The following is an 18008-nucleotide window of genomic DNA, read 5'->3' as shown; positions in this document are numbered from 1 at the left end:
TGTTCTCTCTTTTCTAGACAAAAGGTATTACTTTGAAAAGAATCATGCTACACCAACTTAAATTTCTTAAAATGAGATCTCAATTCAATGTAGTACATCAGAGCACTAAGAACACTGCAACTTGCTGAGTACAATTAAAGATTCAGAGAAACTACATAAAACACAAGGAAGGAGGGACACTTTCTGTAACAAGGTAAGAGGTAATTTTTAAAGAACACACTTTTAAGAAAAACAAAGAAATCCTAATCACCATAATACATGACATTATTTTTTATGGTACCCATGTGAAAAAGTTTAAAGCTGTCAAGGTATGTCAGAAGTTTGCAGGAAATGAGCCCATAGTAGGTTTCAAACAGCGTACATTCTTTCCCACTGTTAATTTCCTTCCATACCAGGGGCATTTCAGCATCTGTAGTTTCTGAGGATGTGAAAATGAACTTAAAGCAACATCTGTTGTATCTGATACGGCTTTTCCCAGAAAACCTTGAACTGTGTATGGGTATTAGGCCAATGGATTTAGCACAAATTCCTACAAACACATCAGCAGGCACCATAATGGGGACTTCTTTGAAAACTACGTACATCATCCGAGCCACATCTTGGGACATAACAAAGGCCTCACCACTGCAGTAATCTGGGTAGTACTTTTCTGGGTACTCACTGAAAGGGACAAATTCTTGGCTATTAGGGTCTCTGTTGGGTGTATCCTGATGGATAACTCTTCCTACATAGATATCTTCAAGGTGTTCTTTCAGATTGAGGAGGTAGTCTACCAAACTTGGTAGATTGACAAACATCTCTTCATCAACCTTGAGAATGAACTGGGCGTTAGGGCAGAAAGTCACAGCCCACTGCGTCATGGTGATAATCTTCAGAGTTTGGTTCTCAGCACTGTCCAAGAAGATTCCTTCAATGATATCATTATTCTTTTGGGACTCTTTGTCTATCTCTTGCTGGGCAGTCACCAAAACAGGCATTCCCAAAGCAAACAGTGTGAGAATGGGATGCCCTCGGACACTGGTCACGTTACCCCAGGTTTTCCTGATGAGGTCCCGCCTTGTTCCATTTCCTGGGCTACTGAAGATAAGAGAGAGCAAAAATATGTTTTTCCCTTTACACACCTCCGACTGGCTCAGGATATAGTATTTGGAAAGATTACTTCTTAGGGGCTCCATGTTCAATTTTCTTGCCTTATCCTTAATTTCAAGAACTTTCATATCTCCATAAGGCAAAGCATGCAGAAAATATTCTTCCACAAAATCAGCCCCAAAAAGCAAGGCATGAAATAGAATAACGTTAAACAGAATGAAACACCACTGGTGAGTCCGAAGTCTGCAGAATGTCACCTAAATAAAAGAACACACATTCATTCAAGCTCCATCTCCATTTCTGTTTTTGTCCCCACTGAACACTATATGTACCTCTCACAGCACTTAGCGCTACACTGTTTTAAGTGTTTATTATTTAGTTCTGTTGTTTGTCTCTCCCACTATATCATGGCCCCCTGGACAGCAGGCATCATGAATAAAATGTTGGTTGTTTTCTTGCTTGGAGGAAAGCCTACTTACTATATATGAGGCACTGTGTTAGACACTGGGGAAGCAAAGAGAAATCAGACATAGACACATGGATATAAAGTAACAAGTGCCATTGTGCTAAAAGCCTACAGGAAAATATATGATATTCTTTCTGGAATTGAAGCACTTGGATCAGTTTCTTCTCTAACTACAAAGGTCAAGGGCTGTTTTTCAATGGAGTGGTAGCTTTTGTTGGCTACTGAACAATGGCTACTATCAAACATTTACATTCTTCTAGTATGACTTTTCAATTTAATAATAAATTCTGACATTGTTTTGACAATGTCCCCTAATCCATCTGACGCGTCTATCAATATGGGCAGATTCCTGCTACCTGTATAGCACCTCTTCAAAGATCTAGGACATACCTGTGCCAAGCTTACTCCATCTCATCAAAGGAGATGGAAACTTTCCATTTGGAAGAGCATATACAATGTAGTATTGCAATATAACAGAGCCGGGACATTGGAGGAATTAAATCTCTATTCACTGGAGCTTCAATCAACAAAGACTCCCCTAATGACACCTCTTCCTGAGCGCTTGCTGGGGGCAAGGCACTGTGCTAAGCACTTTACATGCCTTAACTCATTCAGCCCTGGTAATATCCCTTTCAGATATGTTATCTTCAAACTGAAGCTGAGTGTACAGGCAGTATAGGAATTTGCCCAAGATCACTCAGTGAATAAGAGGGTGAGGTAGGGCCATGATTTGAACTGAAATCTGACAGATTTCAAAGCTCACTCTTAACCATTAGAGAATCCTGAGTTCCATCTTTTACTTTCCCGTGTCTATTGAATAGGAGAAACCAACAGAGCAAAACAAACTCTCACAATTATAATCTGAACTCCTTTCCATTTTCTCAGTTCTGATGATTTACACACAGAAGAAACTTCGGCCTACTAAAAGCTTATTTTAATAGATATAAAATACTTCAAAGATTATAAGAAACTTGCCTGCATGTTGTCTGTGAACGATTTCAGGGCTTTGGAAATTATGGAGTCCAGATGCCAAAGTATGCCCAAATGTATCTCAGGATCACTCAGTCTAACAGCAATTGAGGTACAGTACCTTGTGCCTGAGACTTTAAGGATAAGGTTTCTTGTCAATCAACCTGAGCTTTTGTCCCAGAATACCTGCTGGCTCCATAGGACAGCAAGTGCTGATCACGTTACAGCTAGAGTGAATCCAGAACAAAGACTAGAAAGCAAACCTCTTCAAATGCTTCCAACCTTGTTTACCTCTTGAAAATGACCCTGGTGAAGTGCCTGGTGAAGTATGTGTGGGAGTTGAAAGAACAGTTAGTTCACGCATATCATCTCTTAATAGCATCATCACAGAAGGAGTGCATCTCAAGAAACTAAACAGTTGGAGTAGATGCTGCTCCCTGGTACCTGCACATGCAACAAATGTGTTAAATATCAAGGAAAACTTGTCATCCCTAGTGGGTGCATTTTTTTTCTACCCAAAGAAATTTATGGTGTGGTTTGGTGTATGTCTCATCAAGAAGGATTTTGAATTCCTAGTATAGGCCATGGAAGAACATTCCTAAATAAATTATATGTCATCCATCTACCTTTCCCAGGCAACTTTATCTCAAAATGGAAAACAACGTGTAGTCCATTTTAGCCTGAATCAGAGAAACTAAGCATTTGATGTTTGCAATTTTCCTATTGCGTCAATGTGTAGGAATTACTCCAAATACCATTTGAGCAGCAGGTTTATGAAAGAAGGAAGGAAGGAAGGAAGGAAAGAAAGAAAACATCCAGCATATTTTTATGTTCCTGTCACATAAGCAGTTGTACTGAACATTCTGTCCCTACGCCAGGCCATATTTCATGTTTTTCTTTTTGCGTGTTGATCTTCCTACCTGCGATTCATAGCAGTTTTTGTAGTTATTTGGCTAGGAGTAATTCATTACATTTTAAAGTTGGCTATGTTTTCTCAACAATCATTGTGCAATCTTGGAGATTTTTACGAAGTGGGAATATATATCCTAAAAAAATTCAAATGAGAGGGAATTTTTACATATACTAAATTGAATGATTACACAGGTGTTGGATTTAATTAAATACAAATTCTATTTTGCAATTTTCTTTTCATTTTTTAATGAGCCATAAATTTTGCTCCTGGATAGCCTCTAGGCTTAAACTTAGACAATTTGGTTTCTTTGTCCATGAGAGGTTGAAACAATGTTGTCTCTGGGGCAGCTCCATCTGGAATTTTCAGTTTCATTCATAAAACGCCTACCATCCTGGGGTTGAGACCATTTGCTGCAAATAGATAGGGGTGCCTGGTTTTCTTGATTACCTTAGCACTGCCTTTTCTTTCATAAAGCTTATCCAATCTGTGTACCCATGTCTTCCTAAATTTTCTTGTAATGTCATCAGTCACTCTCTGGCTTCGAAGTTCACAGAGGCTTCCTGTTGCCTACCAAATCAAATCTGCTCTTTTGAGACCTGACTTTCTGGACTCCATACTTAGTTTCCACCACAAAGAATCAACTTTTTATTTCCCATGTTTCAAGTACCCTAGATGTGCTCTACCACTAACTGGACATACGGGTGTCTTACTGTCTATATAAATGTTATGTCTATGCGTTGTTTGACTTTGGACACGTCTCTTAAATTCTCCCTCTCTCCTCCGTAAAGTGAGCATAATAAGAAAAAGTGCCGCACAGTCGGTGCAAGATCAGATTGGATGACGGACATAAACCTGCGGGGCCTGGAAGCAAGCCTTGGTCCATGCGTCACAGGTTTAAGCGGACCTACGCATGCTCCGCCTCCCTCTACGCTCCTCAGCTCTCCCACTTCCCCTTTAAGGCGGGGCCGGAAGTGCAGCCGCGTCCGCTGGGCGCCGCGGGTGGAGGGACGCGCGGAGATGACGCAGGCAGCACCGGAAGCCGCTCCCCTGTGAGCCTGCGGACCCAGAGCGGCGGCCGCAGGTCCAGTTCTGTATGTGAGGCGGGGCCGGGTCGGGGAGGGGGTTGCCTGGCGCCCGCGCCTCTGCTGACCCGCCGCGCCTCGGGCTGTTTGTCTTTCTCTCCCTGCAGGCGCCATGGCTGCGGAGCGGACCCGGCCGCTGCGAGGCTCTGGCGGCCCGAGCGCGCCTAGTCGGTGTGAGCCCGGCGCGAGGTCCCGGGCCCCGGGGCGCTCGCTCAGGTCAGTGCCGCGCGGAACACGGCTCCGGGAGCAGGGGACCCGGGAGCGACGAACGGGTTGAAGGGATCTGGAGTTGATTTTAGAGATGGGAGAATTGAGTCTCGGAGTGACTGCCTCCTAGTGCCTCAGTTTCCTTAGCTGCGAAATGAGTTAACAGTGATGTCCCAGGGCTGCCATGAGTTTGAAAGATGATGAACTGTGGAGAGGTGGTTTATGAAGTACAAAGCGCTGTACTAATGTGAGGGACTGCGCCATAATTGTGGGTATGCCATGGAAACAGGTGTGTATGTGGACTGCTGCTTGCAAGAAAGATAACAAGGTTAATGCTGAATAATGGTAACCGGCATTTCTTGTAGGCTTACAGTGTGCGGGTACTGTGCTAAACGTTTTAAGTGCATTATCCTGTTTATTCCTCGTAAAAACCCTTGTAGGGTTACCGGTTCGTGGTTACCTTTTATAAGTGAGGAAACTGGGCTTGAGATCGGGGAAGCGATTTGCCCAGGGTCACCCAGCAACAAGTGGGGTTGCAGAGCCCTTATTTTAGAAACACTATTTGTATTCTTTCAAAGCTTTTAAAAATTCAGCTTAAAACTGAAGGCGGATTTACATAGAACTGATATTCACACGGTTTTAAATTCATAAAGGGGGCCTCACGCCTATTCCTCAGCCCTCCAGCATTCTCTGGAAGCAACCAGTGTTACTAGCTTCTTGAATATTCAAAATATAAGTATGTAAGTTCATTTAGATAAGTTCAGAGCCTCTGTACTCTGAAACTGCTGGCTATACTTGATAAGAAAAGAGAGGGAAGATGAAGCCAAGGGCAACAAGTGTCTTGCTTTCTCTCTTGATTAGGCCGGGTCCTGAGGGAGGAGAGGAAAATGCATTCATCATGTTTAATCGAGAATGTTGTATCTTTAGTAAGACCTGGGAGTATAGGTTTGGTTTGGTTTTGGTTTTGGAGGGTGGGGGCTGGGAAAGATGTTGCACCTGCTCTTTCCTGTGGGACCCTGGGACAGTCACTCCACCTTTGGGGCCATAAATTTCCTCATTTATTAGTTAAGGGCAGTTCTGATACCTTCCAGGAGGTTGTGAAAATCAAGTGAGGTAATATCTATGAGTAGTACTTTAGTCTGTCAAACCAGTGCAAAGATGAGAGTTGCCTAAGAGAACATAGGGAGTTAATGGCAGAACCAGAGACCAAACCCAGGTCTCCCATGTCCCAGTTTAGGAATCTTTTCATCATCCACCTGTTTCAGAGCTTTGTGATTGTTACTATTGAGGGCAGAAGGGCAAGTTTAATGTTTAGTCTTAAGTGAGGGGAGGAAAAAAGGATGAGACACCACGGAGTGTGGAGAGGGTGGAGAGAAAATGCACCTAGTGGGAAATCATAGCCTCAAGTCAGTAACTACCCTTAATTAGAAAATTAATTCCCAGTAAGTTTGAGCACTTGAGTTTTTTGGTCTGTATATTTTACGCCATCTTAAGATAAACTGTGGTAATGTCATAGGGTTGAAAGGGATGTTAGTGGAGCTTTCCTGCCAGGTATTCATAGTAATAAAACTTACAAGGGCTCTGTGCTAGGCATGTCCCTACTCTGGTCCTGATTCTCACAGCCCTCAAGGTGAGCTAGCTTCCATTTTACAGATGACAAAACGGAAGCTTAGAAGTTAGTTGAACATGTCCATGATCACATAGAAAGTGGCTGAATCAGTAAAAGGTTTGACTGACTCCAGAGCATTTTCATTTACCTCATTCTGCCTCTGTATCCAGCTGTCCTTGACCATTCCCAGTAATGGGAAGCTCACCACTCTGGAGGCAGCTGTTCCATTATTGGAAAGCTCTGGTGTTTTAAAAGCTCCTCCTTCAGTTGAATTGAAATCCCACTTCCTGAAGTTTTCCCCATGGGACCTTTGCTGCCAGTACATGATATTCCTAGAGGCTCTCTAAGAGTTCAGTTTAGACCAGTGACCTTAAGAAAGTTCTCTCCAGAGTCAGTTAATTTTTTAGAGAAACAAAAGGTGATTTTTTTTTTTAAATAGTGCATTCTGCAAAGTTAATGGGGCCTGCTTTATTTTAAAAAGATGCCTTTTTCATGACAGTGAAAGATGAAGAACTGGAAAAGAGCCTCCCATAAAGGGTTCAGTAGCTTAAAGGGCAATTTCTAATGTAAGAGTGGGAAGAAAAATTCTTATGAGGAGTTAGGAGAGTATATAAATATCAGAAATGGCTGGGTTTTTAAAGGTGCTCGTTGGAAAACTCGTCCCATAATCTCTGTGGTGTCATGGGTACATTGATTTGGCATGCTGTATGATGTCTCTTAGTTATTTTGTAATGATATTGTTTTTACGGGTATTATAAATTTGCGTTGTGTCCAGTTCATCTTACATAAATGTCAGCGTTTCTGTGATGGACCTGTGGCATACTGTGTGTGTGTGTGGCGGTGCAGGTGAGATAGAGGAAGCCACCCTGCTTCTTCACTGTAAAAAATGATGCCTGGGCAGATGTTTTGGTTATGTTTTTAATTGACCAGTATTAACTAATTAGCTGTTGTGACATTTTGTCAATGTCCACAGAAACTTTTTTTTTTGGTCTTGCTGTGAATGATTTTTTTAAAGTAAAACTTTTCCAGAAATATTATAGATAAAAGGTTGTTAGGATACAGAAAAAGGAGGAGGCTTGTTATTTTGGTTTTTTGTTTGTTTGTTTGTTTTGTTTTGTTCTTTGGCTGTGCCGAGTGGCTCGTGGGATCTTAGTTCCCCGACCAGGGATCGAACCCAGACCCTTGGCAGTGAAAGCGCAGAGTCCTAACCACTGGACTGCCAGGGAAGTCCCAGGAGGCTTGTTATCTTGTGTTAAGTTGATAAAACTTTTGGTAAAATCATCGTTTTTCGGCAGCCAAGTAAATCCTTAAATTAATAAATCCTACCTAGCCCAAACCCTCAGGGTTAAAGTCCATTCACTGTTCAGAAATATTAGACAACAGATGATGTGATTGGAAGAGGTTTATTTGCTTTGACTGCTTTTTGTCTGATGACGTTCCCGCCAAATTAGATATTGGGAAATTAATGAAAATTATTTTTACATACCATAACATTAACAAAGTTGGACGATGAGATCTGGATATTTGTGTAGATCTTGATCTAGGTGACATATATGGAAAGGAGTTTATTTTCCTCTTTTACCTTAATTTGGACTTAAAGTTTTTTTTTTTAATAAATTTATTTTATTTATTTATTTTTGACTGCATTGGGTCTTCATTGCTTCACGCAGGCTTTCTCTAGTTGCGGCAAGTGGGGGCTTCTCTTCGTTGTGGTGCGAGGGCTTCTCATTGCGGTGGCTTCTCTTGTTGCGGAGCATGGGCTCTAGGCACACGGGCTTCAGTAGTTGTGGCTCACAGGCTCAGTAGTTGTGGCACACAGGCTTAGTTGCTCCGTGGCATGTGGGATCTTCCCGGACCAGGGCTTGAACCCTTGTCCCCTGCATTGGCAGGCGGATTCTTAACCACTGTGCCACCAGGGAAGCCCTTAATTTGGACATAAAGTTTTTAAATTAGTATGATAATCTGATGGGAAACTGAGTGATCAGATTAGAATGAAAGTTTTTATTCTTTTTTTTAATCATTGAAATGTTTCAGCATATGAAAATAGAATAAAAAACCTCCATGTACCCATCACCCAGCACTAATATCTACCAACATGGCCTATCTTGGGAAAGATGGTTTTTACATGATTTGCTTTAGTTTTTGTTCTCTTCCTGTTAGTTTAGTCCCCGTTGTTAAAGAGTGTGTTGACACCTTGACATAGTATGTGTTGCTGGATACTTGTAATTTTTTTTTGTTGTATTTAGCCCTAAAGGGGAAGGTGGTATATCATCAGGCTCGGTGCTCCCAGATTTTATCGCCAGGTTGCAGTTCTCCTGCAACCTGATCAGAAGAGTACTGATCTTGAGAGCACTGGCTTTCAGTCTGCTCTGTTGGCTATAGGCAAATCGCTTACCTTCTCTGACCTGCAGCTTCCTCATCTGCAAAGTGAAGATGATGGTCCCTTTCTTTGGGTGTTTTTTAAGCATCAGGGTTACTAATTTGTCTTATTTGTGCAGGCCTCCAGGACGCTCATGGCTCTCTGGGGTACATGAGGTTAAGAGTTGTCACCAGCTCATATGAGGCTTATAAAAACAGACTATGTAAGGCCAGATAAGGCCTTTGGTAATTCACGTTATAACAGGCAGTGCCGTAAAGGAAGTGGAAGAACCAGAATACATGAGCCGTATAACTTACTGCATCTGCTTATTTTTCTTCCCCAGACCTTTTTGCCTGAACATCTATTGCAAAAACCAGTAGTCAGTTCTGTGATTCTAGTAACAGGTCAGGTTGTACCTAGCATGAAGACCAATGTCTCAAATTACTGCTCCGGAGACATGCTTTCTGGTTGTCACATCCTTGTGCTTATTTTTGTGATTTTAGTGCCCAAATAGAGTGTATTAAGGAAATGGTATTATGATGGTTTTGATGGGGGTTCCATTGTATAGAACTACACTGTTTCATAAGGAATGAATACTCTGTAAATCTTTTACTGTGAAGATGCATGTAGCATGTGCTAGACTTCAAAAGGAGCAAATCACACACACACCAGCATAAATTTCATTGAGTTATGTTTTGGAGGTCATGATTTGTTAAAGTATGATTTCACAAATGTATTTTCTTTTGTGTGCATGGAAATTTTTCAGATAAATACAGTGTATTAACTGTAAAGTTGTAATGTAACTAAGCATAATGTTGTAATGCCAAGTTTTTTACACTAATTTTTAATACTTCATTTGTTAGCAGTCTTGCTTGAATGGTCATTTTGAGCAGAACTAATACAATATTTTGATGTGCCACAGGTAAATTTTTCCATAACCTTATGGAGAGAAAGGACTTTGAGACATGGCTTGATAACATTTCTGTTACATTTCTTTCTCTGACGGACTTGCAGAAAAATGAAACTCTGGATCACCTGATTAGTCTGAGTGGGGCAGTCCAGCTCAGGCATCTCTCCAATAACCTGGAGACTCTCCTCAAGCGGGACTTCCTCAAACTCCTTCCCCTGGAGCTCAGTTTTTATTTGTTAAAATGGCTCGATCCTCAGACTTTACTCACATGCTGCCTCGTCTCTAAACAGTGGAATAAGGTGATAAGTGCCTGTACAGAGGTGTGGCAGACTGCCTGTAAAAATTTGGGCTGGCAGATAGATGATTCTGTTCAGGACGCTTTGCACTGGAAGAAGGTTTATTTGAAGGCTATTTTGAGAATGAAGCAACTGGAGGACCATGAAGCCTTTGAGACCTCATCATTAATTGGACACAGTGCCAGAGTGTATGCACTTTACTACAAAGATGGACTCCTCTGTACAGGTAAGAGAGCCTGGAACTTTTTTTTGCATTTCATAGAGTGTAATCTTACAAATAGAACAAAATACTCCTCAGGCTTGAGAACGGCAATTGTTAATTATATAAGATACCTATAATGGCATTATCCCTTCATCCCTGACTGGTTTTTCTCCTCTTTATCCTTTTTCACTCTGAGAAGACAATTATTTTTATAAAATTTTATGAGAAGAAAGCTCCAGACATTTTTTTAAACGTGATGTGTGTCAGAAAGCTCTACTTGTTTCTGTGCTTTTCGTCCATGTACAGTCCTCCATGTTGGGGTTTTTTTTTTTTTTTTTTTCCTATCAGCTATGATTTTAGGGAAAAAAAACAGTAGAAAAGTTGCTGTCTAGTCCTAGCAAATAGGTCATTTTGGAAGAATTATGTAACCTCTCTGTGTTTGTTCCCTTGTCTATAAAATATGGAAAAGGAGATATTTCTCTCCTGCTCTAAGATCCTGTGGTGAGAAGAATTAGAAGAGTTTGGGCATGGGATTGAAGACAGTTGGGTATTTTAAAACTAAGCAAGTAGTTAGGTAACTTTTTATAACAAATGTAATCATTAAAATTAGAATTATGTGTATCTTCCAATTATAATGGGCATGTGTTTCTACATGTGATTATAATTAGTGCCTATGTTTTAGGCAATACATTTTGATAGGTGTTGTAAATAATTCTCAAGCAAAGTTTAGAATGGCTCTAGGCAGTTCTTAATCAATGATAGCAATGCCTATTCACTTCCAACGTATATAATATATATAGTATAGGGATACTCCGTGTTCTGGATGATTAGAAATCATCCAGGATGATTTCTAATAAGCACTTGAGTATTACCTAAATTACATAGTTGTCATTTTTAATAGTATATACTGTTCCTTTGTGTAAATATATCATAATTATTTAGCCATTTCCGTATTATGCATATTCAGGTTGTTTCTATTTTTACAAATATTTTTGTTTGCATTATTTTTTCCCCTTGAATTATTTATTTGGGGCAGAAGCCTCAGAGTAGAATCACCAGATCCAGACGTATGAATGCTTTTCTAGCTCCTCTTAAGTGTCCTTTCCAGATATAGTGGATTGATGCTATGCCCACAGCAAAGTCTATAGTAACCTGCTTCTCCCTCAGAGTCCTACCAGACTCAGTTTTAATATTTTTAATAATTAAGAGAGGTATGATTTCTCAATATTGTTTTAAAATGGCATTTCTTTATTCATTGAGGATGTACATTTTCTCACATGGTGGCATTCTCTGAAATGCTAGACACTTTGTCAGTTTTATAAAATAAACATTAAATTTAAGGCATTTCATGGTTTTGTTTGTTTGCCGTCCTGAAATTACTCCGTGCTTACATTATTTTCCCTGTCCTATAAAAAGCCTGATTACTGGAACAACATCATCTGTTCTTTTATACTTTGATGTACTTTCCCAGCTGTGGTGATGGCTTTTCAATATCCTTTTCGCCTCATGATCACCGGCAGGTAATTTTTTTTTAAAGATTAAGATGCCATATTGCCTTTGAGTTTGGCATTTATTCACACTTGGGGCAATACTGGCAGTTGACTCATTTTCAGAACCAATTCCAGCTTTTTTTTTTTCTTAATTTCTTGTTAAACTTCGCATTTAAAATGCCATAAAACCTGTTACTTGGCACAGAAGTAAATGGAATACATTCACTGAATTCCTTAACTACCTGGAGAGTTAATATCTGCAGATAACTGTGGACCCAACCCTGCATTTTAAGATTATTCTTCAGGTGGGTCTATATGCTGTGTTATTTTTAATATGATTAAATTCACCAGGTTTGCATATGGAAAATTATGCTTTGTTTATTGAAAATGATCCAAAGCATTAGTTTAAAGCAGCATTCCTGGGACTGTTACTAGTGAGAAATATTTGTTAATAGAATTAAACATGTGTTTGTATCACTTTGTTACTTAAGAGCTTGTATTTTCACTGTGGTTGAATTGGGAAATTCTGAATTTGGCAATAAATTTACAGTGACTCTCAGATTAGCCCTTAAGCAAGCAATAAAACAGTATTACCAAAAAGATAGATAATGCTAAAAATTAACATGGTATGGATTGAATGAGGTGGTTATTCTCCTTATTTCTGAAACGGTAAGGAAGGAAACTATTGTGCTTTGTGCTGTTCAGTAGGTATTTATTTATAAAATGCCTACTGTGTGACAGACTGTGTGAGGGCATGCATAGCTGAATTAGAGCAGTTCTTTCCTCAGAGAACGTGCACACTGGGATCAGGAAGGTAACCTGATTAAGTAAAAGTCTCCGTGTGAACTGTGGCTGATAAGAAAACACTGAAGTGGATAGCTGCTGCTCTGCTGTAGTAAATTATTGCCATGTGGGATTCAGGCTCAGAGTTGTCAGATCTGACTTTTCAAGAGAAGCCCCAAGTCTAAATTTTTGTGAAATATCCTCGTTTTTTAAAAAGTATTAATTTTTAAGTATTATTCAGAATTTTATAATATTGTGGTTGGGTCATATTCAACCTGTAAGTGGCTGTGTTGTGACCTCTGGCTTACAGTCGAATGGGAAAAACGAGAGCTATAAAAGAGGTACGATCAAATGATATATTTAACTAGGCTTACTGTGATGAACATTTCACAGTATATACAGATATCAAATCGTTACATTACACCTGGAATTAATATAATGTTATATGTCAGTTATATCTTAATTAAAAAGAGACCAACCAAAAAAGTGATACCGTTGAATTGTATGAGGGAATAAAATTATATAGTTGTTCAGAAGAAGGAATGATTTCTTCCATTTGGGAAAGTAGAGCAGTGTTTATGTTGGGTCTTGAAGAACGTATAGATTTTTGGAGAGTTGAGATACACAGGGCTTTCCAGTAGGAATATCAGCATTCGAAAGGGCTAAGCATGAAGCATGGAGGATGAAAATAAAGAAAACCCATATTGGCTGAAATCTTATAATATAATTAGGGAGAGACTCCTAGAGTATAATCTGAAGAAATAGGCTTAGGCTGTGTTTTCACAAGCCTGGAATGCCAGGAACATGTATTTGGACAGTTTTCTATAAACTATGAAAGATTTTTGAGCAGAAAAAGGGCCGAGTTCAGAGCTTTCCATTTCAGATAAACTAGTGTTTCTTGTTTCTGTCAGACCCAGGTCCTCTTTTGATGACATATTTTACAGTATTCTCCTATCATGAAGTAAAAATCATGGAAGTAACTTATCTATAAGTACACATTTTAAAAATCAATATAACACCCAAACTTTGATCCAGAGGAGAAATAAGAGGACTGTGATTTAAAGTAATACATATTGAACACGTGCTCAAGCATGGCTTAGAAGGTGGTAAAGTAATCAGATGTTTACACCTATGTGTACTATCATTGTGAACATGACAGCTGTGAATGCAGAATGTTGTGTTTGTGTCACAGATGCCATCTGTGACGCCATCTTTTCAAATGGTGAAAGACTCTTAGAGTTCCCAGGAAAGTACGTCTTTCCTCAATTTATCTGGTAGTTACACTCATAGAAAATTAGGTATACAGTTAAACTGCTAATACTCTTTGTAAAACAGATTTTAGGCTCAGTCAGATAACTAAGATTTTCACTTACGAATATCTGGCAGAACTTTATGGAATGTCATGCAGAATACAGATTCTTTTTGTGCTCTGCAAACATTGCAGGATGTCCAGCATTCCTGGACTCTGCCCAGTAGATGCCAGTAATGTCTTCTCATTGTGACAGTGAAGCCACCCTAGAAATTTCTGAAGTGTTCCCCCTAGGAGATGATCCTAATTCTATTGATACCCTTTGACATAGACACATCTTGCGCTTCCAATTTAAATTACTAGTCTGTTGCAGTTTAAATGAACTTAAATAGGTCTAGATATAGGATAGTAAGGGTAGAGATTTTTAAAAGTAGCAGTTGCAGAGAAGAGCAGCTATTGAAATAGAATTGACAGGATTTGGCAATGAATCGGATATGTGGTAAGGAATAGGGAGATTTCAAAAATGGCTGAAGGCTTCTAGCTGCGTGTATAACTGGGAAGATAGTAGTAGTAGTAAAAGAATAGAAAATGAAGGGATAAATTGAAGAGGATAGATGGAATTCAATTTAGGATGAACTGAATTCATTTGGATGTCAAAGTGGAGATTCCCACAGTATCTGGAAATGCTGGGTGAGAGCTTTGGAGAGTGCTCAGGGCTAGAGAGAATGATTTAGGAGTTAGTCACATCACAGCTATGGCTGTAAGTGAAATTTTAAAAGGAGATGTAGAGAGGAGAAGATAGAGCATAGGGGGGATCCTTTGAGTGTACTCAGAAAGGGGAGAGGTAAAGAAACAAGGGTAATGAAGAGAGTTTCAAGAAGGAGAATGAAAGTTGCCTGACTTGAAGAGGCACTGGTAAATGTTTATTCAGTTGGTTAACAGAGTCAAATAACTCAGAGGGGTGGTTTGAGAGCTGAGATCTGATTCTACCAGTTAAATATTTAAACTTAACTTGATAAGATAGCTTACTCTATTTGGGTTACGGCTCATTTTTCTGCTTACCTTTGTTACATTACCCATCTCTGTAATTTTTATATCAAAGACTGTTTTCACCCTGTTTTCTGAGTTGAGAGGGCTTTTTCCCCCTTTTATATAATGAAAAATAGTCTACATTTAGTCCCCTTTCACTTTCCTCTATGCTGTATTTACAACCTCTTTACCCAACCTGATTGTTTTCTGATGTTTATTAGGGTGTAAAACTGAATGGCCTAATGTTTTCCTATATAAACTAGTTTAAATAATTAATTTAGATAATCTTCCCTTTTTTTTTATCAGATTGTGGTAAAGTATATATGATTTATCATTTTAACCATTTTAAGTGCGTTGTTGTGCAGACATCACCACCATCTATCTCCAGAACTTATAGCATCTTCCCAAACTGAAACTGTACTCGTTAATCACTGACACCCTATTCCCTCCTCGGCAGCCCCTGGCAACCACCATTCTACTTTCTGTCTCTGAATTTGACTACTCTAGGTACTTCATGGGTAGAATCTTACAGTGTTTGTTCTTTTGTGACTGACTGAATTTCACGTAGCATAATGTCTCCATGGTTCCTCCATGTTGTCACGTATGTCAGAATTTCCTTCCTTCTTAAGGCTGAATAATAATCCTTTGTATGTATAGGCCACGTTTTCTCTATCCTCCCTCCTAGTTTATAACTGGCCTTCCTGCTTCCAGTTTTGCTCCCCTTCAAACCATTTCCTTTGATGCAGCCATAGTGATCTTTCAGAAATGCAGATAAGGTCATAGTTAAACATCCTCCCGACCGAGTTCTCCAGCCTGACCTTGCCACTATTTCCCAGTCATACCAAACTGTTATCAGTGTCCATGTTTTAGGCAATGCATTTTGACAAGCATTGTAAATAATTCCTAGGTAGTTTTTAGAATGGATTCAAGTAGTTCTTTATGAATCGACCCCAATGCCTCTTCACATATATTTATGTAATATATAGAGAGGTATTTAATAGGTGCTTTAATAGTTATATTCCAGCGATTGGTAAACCACAAACTGCAGGGGCTGGATCCAGCAGAGTGGAGTAATTACCACAGAGACTCTATGGCTCAAAAAGCCTAGTATATTTACTGTCTAGTCTTTTACAGAAATTTAGGCTGAGCTCTGGCATATACTGCTTTTTTCGGTTGGGGAGAGGGTGCTGATTACTTTATTCATCCTTTAGATTTCAACTAGTTAATACCTGAAAGTTTGGGGGTTTTTTTAAGCCATGAAATTCCTTCTTCCAACAGTCCTACACCACAGCCTGGCTTAACAACAAAGCAGAGGCTATAGCTGTGGAGCCAGTTGCTCCATCTCCTGAGGCATGTTCATGGAACACCTCGATACTGAGGAGCACGATTGTAAACTCAGCGGAGCTTCATCTGGGGCGCTTTCTCCTTTTACCCCCCCCCCTTGTATTTGCTATGGGCTTTTGTACTGCCCACCACTTACTGTACTGAATTATTATTGTTTGTTTAGCCTTTTTGTCTTCCTAGGAAGACTAAGCACCGTAAGAGCAAGAGCCCTGCCTGACACAGAAGTTCTCTAAATATGGGTTGAATGAATGAATGAATGAGACCCTGGCTGAACACTGGCAATAAATCAGAACCAAGCTCAGATAGGATCTGAAATGATTTCTTTTCCTGCTTTGCTTCCTAGAAATATAGTCACAAAATGCCAACTGGACCAAAAAGCTGAGAGGACCTTAAAGATTATCTAGACCTGTGCTGTCCAGTGTGGTAGCCACTCAACACGTATGGCTTTTGAGCACTTGAGATACGGCTAGTTCAAACTGAGATGTGAAATAGGAAGTACTCACTGGATTTTGAAGACTTAGAATGTAAACTAGTTCATTAATTTCTATATTGATTACATGTTAGATGATAATTTTGGCATACTGAGTTAAAAATATTAAATTATTTTCCCTTTTTTGTACTTTTTAAAAATAAATTTATTTATTTTTGGCTGCGTTGGGTCTTCATTGCTGTGCGTGGGCTTTCTCTAGTTGTGGCGAGCGGGGGCTACTCTTCATTGCGGTGTGTGGGCTTCTCATTCGATGGCTTCTCTTGTTGTGGAGCACGGGCTCTAGGCGCGCAGGCTTCAGTAGTTGTGGCACGTGGGCTCAGTAGTTGTGGCTTGAGGGCTCTAGAGCGCAGGCTCAGTAGTTGTGGCGCACAGGCTTAGCTGCTCTGCGGCATGTGGGATCTTCCCGGACCAGGGCTCGAACCCATGTCCCCTGCATTGGCAGGCGGATTCTTAACCACTGCGCCACCAGGGAAGTCCCCCTTTTTTTGTACTTTTTAAAGTAGATATTAGAAAAATTTAAATTGTGTATGTGTCTTGCCTTATATTTCTATTGGACAGTATTGTTCTAGATCATTGGTTCTCAATGCATTGCTAATACATTAGAATCACCTGGCAAGCTTTTACAGTAATTAGATCCTACCTCAGATGTTCTAAGTTAGAATCTCTGAAGATAGGGCCTTGCACGTGTGTTTTTTTTTTTTTTTTTTAATTATTTATTTATTTATTTATGGCTGTGTTGGGTCTTCATTTCTGTGCGAGGGCTTCCTCTAGTTGCGGCAAGCAGGGGCCACTCTTCATCGCGGTGCGCGGGCCTCTCACTATCGCGGCCTCTCTTGCTGCGGAGCACAGGCTCCAGACGCGCAGGCTCAGTAGTTGTGGCTCACGGGCCCAGCTGCTCCGCGGCATGTGGGGTCTTCCCAGACCAGGGCTCGAACCCGTGTCCCCTGCATTGGCAGGCAGACTCTCAACCACTGCGCCACCAGGAAAGCCCCTGCACGTGTGTTTTGATAAAGCTCCGCAGATGATTCTGATGCCTCATATGCCCATTGAGAACCACCAGCCAAATCTCGTCTTTCATTTTATAGAGAGGAAACTGAATCCTTAAATAGTAAAATAACAACAAATATAGTCTTCATTTCAGTATGCTCTCATAGGGTTTGCCCCAGTTGAAACTCATACTCTGCCTGTTTCATAACTGATAGCTATTTTTCCATTGTCTGAAACAGTGGCTCTTGATCAACCCTTAAAGGTGGCATTGTGGCTAACTTTATTTAGTCATTTAAGCTTTTTGAAAACTGATCAGTTGGTGCTTTTCCAAGATACCATGTCCTTATTACAGGGACTGCATTTTTGTAGCTTCAGAATGGTTTTTTCTTTGTCAGTTCTTTTTTTTTTTTTTTGGCTGCGCTGTGCAGCATGCGGGATCTTAGTTCCCTGACGAGGGATCGAACCTGTTTCCCCTGCAGTGGAAGCGCAGAGTCCTAACCACTGGACCGCCAGGGAATTCCCTCTTCGTCAATT

The 18008-nt window shown here is 40.2% G+C and overlaps 2 protein-coding genes across 5 annotated transcripts in view; one reads left to right on the top strand and one right to left on the bottom strand.

Moving 5' to 3' along the window:
- Positions 1-242: 242 nt before the first annotated feature.
- B3GALT9 (beta-1,3-galactosyltransferase 9) lies at positions 243-4633 on the bottom strand. Its single transcript, XM_059926681.1, has 2 exons — positions 4346-4633; positions 243-1346 (listed from the first exon to the last, which is right to left on the bottom strand). Exons 1-2 carry the CDS (start codon positions 4631-4633, stop codon positions 243-245), a joined length of 1392 nt encoding a protein of 463 aa, XP_059782664.1.
- FBXW2 (F-box and WD repeat domain containing 2) overlaps positions 4423-18008 on the top strand; it is a 31869-nt gene continuing 18283 nt past the window's right edge. The window contains exons 1-3 of one of the 4 annotated variants that reach the window (XM_059925481.1): positions 4423-4528; positions 4627-4735; positions 9617-10126. In XM_059925481.1, coding sequence (XP_059781464.1) covers positions 9637-10126 — 490 coding nt within the window. In that variant the 5' untranslated portion in view covers positions 4423-4528; positions 4627-4735; positions 9617-9636. The other 3 variants (XM_059925485.1, XM_059925483.1, XM_059925482.1) reach the window with 3 other exon arrangements.

The sequence above is a fragment of the Balaenoptera ricei genome, chromosome 6 (assembly GCF_028023285.1).
Source record: "Balaenoptera ricei isolate mBalRic1 chromosome 6, mBalRic1.hap2, whole genome shotgun sequence".
Taxonomy (NCBI): Eukaryota; Metazoa; Chordata; class Mammalia; order Artiodactyla; family Balaenopteridae; genus Balaenoptera; species Balaenoptera ricei.
This window is presented reverse-complemented; position numbering and strand designations above follow the sequence as displayed.